This window comes from Hippoglossus hippoglossus, chromosome 11, assembly GCF_009819705.1.
Source record: "Hippoglossus hippoglossus isolate fHipHip1 chromosome 11, fHipHip1.pri, whole genome shotgun sequence".
Lineage (NCBI taxonomy): Eukaryota > Metazoa > Chordata > Actinopteri > Pleuronectiformes > Pleuronectidae > Hippoglossus > Hippoglossus hippoglossus.
Window position 1 is genome coordinate 14,719,769 of NC_047161.1, and position 8,206 is coordinate 14,727,974.

At 40.2% G+C, this 8,206-nt stretch overlaps 1 protein-coding gene across 1 annotated transcript; it reads left to right on the top strand.

Annotated features, from left to right (window-relative positions):
- Positions 1-5,554: 5,554 nt before the first annotated feature.
- On the top strand, positions 5,555-6,881 carry LOC117770683. The gene is made up of 3 exons (XM_034600337.1): positions 5,555-5,581; positions 5,615-6,750; positions 6,870-6,881. The coding sequence occupies exons 2-3, from the start codon at positions 5,668-5,670 to the stop codon at positions 6,879-6,881; spliced, it is 1,095 nt and encodes a 364-aa protein (XP_034456228.1). The 5' UTR covers positions 5,555-5,581; positions 5,615-5,667.
- Positions 6,882-8,206: the final 1,325 nt, after the last annotated feature.

Here is an 8,206-nt window from a genome sequence, read left to right on the forward strand (position 1 = left end):
ACGGTGAGCATTTCTCACTTGACTGGATGCTGGTTCATTCATTGAAGCTGTTGTGTGTCTGCTGTCTGGTCACACCGTAAAGAACCTTTTCTTTTTTATGGACATGTCATGTTGTGTTGATGTTTGAAGTGAAGCTCAGTGCTAAATTTGATTTTATTTGCGTAGTGCACAACGCAAATAAAGGGGGGATTATTATAAGAGAAGATAAAAAGTGAAGAAAGGAAATAACATAAATACAAGAGATGTATTGTATGTGTAGAATAGCTTCATTGTAACGATAAGGTGAGCTAAATAACATTGTGCGAGATTAATGAAGATTGGGCCCTCAACTTCTTAACGGTAAGACATGTGTAGATTAGTCACTGCGTGACAGTTGGCTTTGACATAGTCAGGAATTGAGTTAAAAAGAGAAAATTGGGATAATCCTGGATCCAGGAAATTTGAATAAATAAATGTAAACAGTGATAAGGGACAGAGTAATGAGAGAGAAATAGGATCAAAGAGATGATCAGGGAAAGACGCCGCAGAATCTGGATATAGAAGCCCTCAGGAAGAGGAGCTGTTAGAATGGGCCGCAAAACCTCACCACAGGTCAGTTTAATAAACTGGAGATTGTAGAATTAAAAATTCGATTGTATGTTCTCACTCTGAACATTTGTTGACGAACAGTGTTTGGTGCAGCCTCTCATTGAATATTTACATCTCATAGGTAGCATAAATTTAAAAGAATAAGAAAGAAAAGTGCGCGGCAAAAAGCATGCTATATGAATGTATGGTATGAATGAGTTGTTTTGGGGAATTTAAGATGAGTGCTGTTTGTGTTTTTGGGTTGAATTTGCAGTGTTTTTCATTGTGTGGCAATGTGTGTGCGTTCATGAACAGGGAGCCATCTCCCAGCCGTATCCTGTGTCTGTGTGTGAAGCGTGGTCACTACTGTGTTCCAGCTGTGTGTGACAAACTGCAGCAGGGGTTGGTCTATGTGGTTTAGATTAATAAATAAGATTTTATGATTGAATAAACATATATAGGTTGTGGTTGATAACGGGAAATTTGATAACTTATAAGGAAAGATATTTAGCTTTCTGTATTAAATAAAACAATGAGCCTCTTCCAGAGGACGTAATGAATTATGTGGGTCTAGTTTTCCCTCCCTCCACTCGCCCCCACCTTCCCCATGTTTTTCTTCGTATCTCTCCTCGGCTCCCCTGAGAGAGAGACCGCCTGTGTGAAAGAATTCAGAAAAGAGGGGGAGAAAGGGGGGTTGTAAATTTTCTAAAACATGAGTACAGCGACATGAGGAGAGACTTTCATGCTCTCACCTCTGTGATTAACACCCTCCTGTGAGACGCAGGGGCAGAGTCACAAAGTTTAAAAAAAACAAAAAAAACAACAGAAAACAATTCTTTAATGGGGTTTAGTTTAAGCTAAAAAAGACAGTTTGTTTGTTTGTTTGTGGGACAGCGAGATTGTGCAGACAGTATTAGGAAATAATATTGTTTGTTTGATTCAGCTAGATTGGATATGTTTGTAGTTCTAAAAATTCTTTAACCGCTAAAACTTTTTGTTTCATTTGGTTTTCATTAAATTCTACAATGCTTAGTTAGGGGTTTAATTTGGGAACAAATTTAGTTTAATTTGACATTTTGGACTTTAAATACTGGATAATGATAATTTTGATAGAAGGAGAGATAGTTAGAATTTAGTTTTAAGGTGATAACGAGAGGAAATTGGTTGCATTGACTAGAGAATGCACATATGCTGGTATTAAGAGTGTGAACATCTACACTACGGGCTGGTATAAATAAGAATAACATATCTGTTTTTCCTCACTGGGACTGACACATGTGCTGTGTGCAGGCAGAGAGTCATACAGATATATATTGGTTTATGAAAGGACTGTTGAGTTATTAATACAGCCGTGAATAATAAACTATTGAGAACTTTAAAGATATTATTAGAGTGAAATAAACTAAATTATATATTGATGATGCATGGTATGGGATTATTACTGGTATTTAAAGGAGAAAAACATCTATTGACCTAAATGCTGGCAGATAACATGTGCAAATGTGTGCAAATCATACTGAATCGCTTATGATGCTGTTCAAAGGACCTAATGGGTTCATAGGATACTAAATTATTGCCTGTTTCTTTCCCTTATCCATTTACGGTGAGTGGGAATTGAGGCGGGAAGACGAGAAGGCAGCTGGCCGGTGCATCACACAGATTGAGGCTTGCTGACGCCTGCGTGTGCAGCTCCTGTCTCCAGTCTGATCAAGGCCGGTACAGTTTATTCACAAACTCTTTAGCAAGAACCTGCATTTTACATATTTGTATGTGTTCTCATTTATAGTTATAATTGTTGATACACATTTTAACCTGCTTTCATTTATAAACTATTATAAGAATATTAATAGAGCACATTCATCTGCTTACATACACATGAAATACTACATGCTGTAGTCAGTTAAATAAATAAATAAATAAATAAATAAATAAAGGGCTTGGCAACGGACTGACCAGTTAATACATTTAATTAATTAATAGAATATGATTGTTTGGTCTAAACTCTGCTGTCAGTTGCAGATGTAAGTTTTATTGTTTGTGCGTGGCTTATTCTGATCTGTGCTGTGTTGGAGATTCACTATTGTGACTGTTTGATGATTTGAGGTGAATATTGGTTGATAATTAGGTGATTGTCTTGCTGCGACTAAGAGCACATTTGGTGACAGTCAGTCACTTGTGGGAGTGCGTGATCTTTTTGTCAAATATTATAAGCGGACTTTGGGTTGTGCTATTACATAAATGAGCTTTTGATTCCTTTGGAGTTGGCAAATCAATTTCATTTTTATTATTGGCTGTGGTGTCTTAATGGGTTTGATACATGGATTGATTAATTTGTTAGTTGGTTGATTGATTGATTGATTGATTAATTGATTGGTTAATTGGTTGATTTGTTAATTGTTTGATTGGTTAGTTGGTTGATTGATTGATTGGTTAATTGTTTAATTGTTTGATTGATTGATTGATTGATTGGTTAATTGGTTGATTTGTTAATTGGTTGATTTGTTAATTGTTTGATTGGTTAGTTGGTTGATTGATTTCTTGATTGATTAATTGGTTAGTTGACGGATTTGTTAATTGTTTAATTGATTGATTGATTAATTGGTTAGTTGACAGATTTGTTAATTGTTTAATTGGTTGATTGATTGATTGGTTAGTTGGTTGATTGATTGGTTAATTGGTTGATTGATTGAAAAAGAAAAAAAAAAAAAAAAAAGGGGGGAGACTAAATAGCTTTAAGTAGTCTTAATCTTAGCAATTACTTTTTAATTTACAATAAGGGAACTTAAGGAAGCCGTTACAATGTGGAAAAAGGGCACTAAAAGTCCAAAAGTAATTACTCCTGTTGATGTAGTACAGAAGAATAATCCTTTAGTTAAAGGCATCGCAAACATTGCAAAGATATCGGAAAAATGGCATAAACGCTGGCCTGAAATTGACCAACCATGGCCAGTAGAGGGGACTCTTAACCCCGATGTAATTATAATAATGCAGGTACTTGTGTCCACATACAAGGCAGAGCAAAAGAAGGGCAAGAAGGGGGAAAAACGCAAAGAGAAGAGGCAAGTAGAGCTTGGCATTCTCCAGTTATTTGAAAATGAGGGACAGAAACTGATCAAAGCTGCAAACGATAAGAGAGATAGAGACGTAGAAGAAATAGGACAAAATACAAAACAAACAGAAAAACTGGTGACAAACACCAATCCATTTTTCTCACATATGAATCCAGTAAAGAGACCGCCACCTTATGAGGAAGGGACGAAGTCTAAACAAATCTATCCTCAGCTCCCAGTGATCAGTCAGGAGGGTAACTATCATATCAGAGACAAGGAGGACAAAATAATAGAAACGGGACAAGCAGAAACAACTATAACGATGTATCCAAATTCCAAAAGTAAGAAGAAAACGACACGTTTCGGAACTAGGATCAAAAGGGTGGAATATGGAGATGATAATGATCAAAGTGATCTGGAAGGGAGCATGGGAGGATATGACCCTGCAGTCAGGCGGATACTGGCTAGAGCGGAAAAAAGAGGAGATGTTACCACTAATGACAGTGAGAATGGAGACAGCGATGAAGATTTGGAGGCTAGGACTCCTTCATCTTCAAGAAGGTTTTGTCCACCTACATTCAGTACTGAAATAGAAGAGGATGTACGGAGGACTTTAAGAGAGGTCGAAAGAAGTATGGACCGATGCTCCTATGACTTGGGAAAAACTAGTAGTCCAGAAAGACAAAGAACACTGGTGAACCAGTTAGAGGAGTTGCAGATACGGAAGGAAGAGCTGCAGAAAGAAGGCTCCCAACTATTGGGCATGAAAAATGCATTGCGCTCAAGAAAACAGTTGACACTCAAGAAGATGTTTCCAGTGGTCATCCGAGGGCAGAGTTTGGAGTATAAGCCTTGGCAGAGTACAGATATGTCAAACATACTTGAGAAGTTACCTACTCTTCAAGATGGAGCACATTCTTGGATTTCGAAGTTGGAAGAGATTATGGTGGGAGAACAACCTGCCATTGGAGATATTAAGAGACTCTTGGCTAATCTCCTTGGAGTTCATGCTATGGGAGATATTCTACAGAAAGCTGGACTTAATCGATATGTGGGAACTGCTGTGAATGATTCAGAGCTGTTTTCTGCAAATAGAGGTCGAGCGTGGAGAGCGCTGAAAGAGACATTTCCGACAAATGTACATCCTGACAACATTTTTATTGAACCACTGGGACAGGAAGAAAACCCGAGGGCCTATGTGTCGAGAGCTCATCAAGTGTGGAGAAATATCACAGGAAATGACCCGGATTTGAATCAAATGGAGCAGTCAATTTTGCGAGCCAGAATACAGAAGGGGTTGCCCCTATCAGTGAGGAGCAAACTGGCAGAGGTGGTTGGTCTTGGAAGCATGGCAAAGGGTGTCTATACGGATCATATAGCCCATCAAGTGGTGCTGTATAGGAAAAAGGAACATGACCAGAAAGATCAGGACCAAGAGACCCTCAGAAAACTCAATCAAATACAACTGGTGGATAATAAGAAGATGGAGAAGAAGCAGGCTCTGGTTATACAGAATCAGGCTCCACTAAATCAACCATTACCACAACTACAGCCGAACCAGGTTCAGCTCCAATCGTTCCAGCCATCATCGGTGGTTCCAGTTGTCTCCTACCCACAGCCAACTTTTGGTCAAGCGCAGAATTGGAGAGGAAGGGATCAAGGAAATTTCGGAAGAGGAAGAGGAGGAAGGTTTAATCCAAATTTTCAACAGCGTTCAGAAGAATGTTATAATTGTGGACAATTAGGACACTTTGCCCGTGAGTGCAACAAGTCAGGAGGGAATTTCAGAGGGAACTCCAGAGGAAACTTCAGAGGAGGATTCAGGGGCCAATCAGGGCCACCCAGAGGACCGGTGAACCCTTACAGAGGCCCGGAACCAGGATTCTAGAGATGCCCTGAAGACTCGAAAGGGGGGTGTCAGCTGATAGTGTCAGGGCCGGAGAGAGATCCAACAATAGAGGTGAAAATAAATAATCGACCATTGGAAGTAATGGTGGATAGCGGAGCTGCTTTTACCTGTATTCAGCCTGAAGATGCTATACATCTCCCCATGTCCGGTCAATTGATTCGGACAATCGGGTTTGAGGGAGTGAAACAGCTGATTCCTCTCACAGAACCAATTGAGCTCAGTTATAAAAATCGGAAGATTACAATACCCATATTGGTATCAGAACATACACCTATTGCACTTTTGGGAAGAGATGCTTTGTGTAGATTGAAGTGTACAATAAAGTTTACACCAGACGGCTGTCTGGTGGAAGTGCCAAATGATATTTTTCACCAATCATTGATGACAACGGAGACTGAAGCTTCTTCAGTATTTTGGATCGGAAGTCTTAATGCAGATTTTTTGGAGCCAGCTAAATTGTGGGAGAAGTTTATCATTGCCAATATGCCTGATGCGAAGCTTCCAGAGTATCCATTTCACTGCACGCTCAAGTATTTCAATAATGATGCCCAACCAAACACAGAGGAATGGTTGAGTCGTCAACCAAAGCAAGTTCAACTCAGTTCGGGTTGTATAATTTTGGGACCACAAGGAGCAGCTATGAAGATACACAGAGATGACTATTTGGATAAAGAGTTTGATATCGAGAAGAGTGTGCCACATGTGACCTTGTTGGTGTGTGAAGAATATAAGCAGAAGCATATAGGAGAAATGATGGCAGAAGCAGAAGAAGCTGTTTTTATACCGGTAAAAGAGAATCTTGCCATCTGGAGGAGTGAGGATCAGAGATTCATTAAGATTATGATCTCTGCTCAAGGACAAGGAAAGCCACAAACTGTGCGGATGACACATGAGTCAATTTGCAGTGCTAAGATGGACTCAGACTTAATGAGAGAAGAGATGTTGCGACAAGTTCCAGAATGTTTGTGGTCTCGGCATAGTACTGATATTGGACTTGTGAAGTCAGCCCAACCAGTGAGAGCTGAACTCCGACCAGGAGTCAAACCTCCTTGGAAGAACCAGTATCCACTGAAGGAAGAGGCAATCCGAGGAATTGAACCACAGATTGAAGGACTTTTGAAAGCAGGTGTTTTGAAGATAACACAGAATCCCCAGAGTAACACGCCTTTGTTGCCTGTAAAGAAGCCAGATGATTCATATCGCCTGGTACATGATTTGAGAGCGGTGAATGAAGTGATAGCTGATTTTCCAGCAGAAGTGCCTGATCCACATACTATGTTAGCCCAAATTCCTCCAGATGCGACACATTTCACAGTGTTAGATTTATGTGGTGCGTTTTTCAGTGTTCCACTTAGTATAGAAAGTCAAGGCTTATTTGGGTTCACGTACAATGGACAGTCTTATGAGTATGAGAGATTGCCACAAGGGTTCAAACATAGTCCTCACATTTTCAATAAAGTATTGAAGGATGATTTGGTAGGGATAGATCAGGTATTAAAAAGCACTGTTGTTCAATATGTGGATGACATTATCATTTGTTCACCAGATGAGGAGACATGTCATAAGGACTCAATTAAATTGCTACAAATACTGGCAGAAAAGGGGCACAAGGCCTCTCAGAAAAAGCTGCAGTATTGTCAGGAGAAGGTAGCTTATTTGGGTCAGATAATAACGCAGGGACACAGAAGCATTTCTGATAGTCATTTGGAGGCTATTCGCAAGGCTCCGAAACCCAGAACAGTCCGAGAGATGATGACATTTCTTGGTATTGCAGGGTATTCCTCAGCATGGGTAGAGGATTATGCTAGTTTGACTGGGCCTTTAAGAGCTATGATTAAAGATACTGGGAATGCTCAACTCCATTGTAATCTTTCTTGGACACAGGATGGTCTTTTGGCATTTGAAACGACCAAAAAGAAGTTGCAAGAGGCTCCGGCGCTAGCACTTCCAGATTACTCTAAGAATTTCTTGTTATATGTATCTACTTCTACTGGGGGTAAATATGCATGTGCAGTTCTTTGTCAACCAACAGGTACGGGGACGAGTCCTCAACCTATTTCTTACTATTCCACTGCTTATTCAGAAGTAGAGTTAGGGCTACCACTGTGCTACAGAGCAATGGTGGGAGTTTCTCTAATGTACAATAAAGCATCATCTGTCACAATGGGTTATCCAGTGACAATTCTTACACATCATAGTCTCAGAAATCTTTTGAATTATGGTAAATACACATTGACCATGTCTAGGCTCAGAGACTATCATAGGCTCTTAGAGCAGGAAGATGTCACCCTAGCAAGGTGTGCCACGGTGAATCCAGCTGAGAATTTGCCAACTCCAGAAGACGGTGAGCCACACGATTGTGTTCAAGAAGCAGAGAAATACTCTAGGCTTAGATCAGATTTACAAGCCCTCCCATTGCGTGAGGTGGACCTGGAGTATTGGACTGATGGGTCCTGTTATCGTGTGGGAGACAAATTGAGTGCTGGCTATGCAGTAGGAAGCCCAAGGAATTGGATTTGTTGTTGAGAAGGCTGAAGTGATACCACAGCCTGCATCTGCACAGCTTGCTGAGCTTGTGGGGCTAACTGAAGCGTGTTTGTTGGCAGAAGGTAAGCGAGTGACAATATATACCGACTCTGCATATGCACATAATGTGTGTCACTTGTTTGGATCGGTGTGG

Bases quoted from the DNA above. Each gene is read 5' to 3' on its own strand.
- LOC117770683 (XM_034600337.1), top strand. From the start codon at position 5,668: ATGTCCGGTCAATTGATTCGGACAATCGGGTTTGAGGGAGTGAAACAG.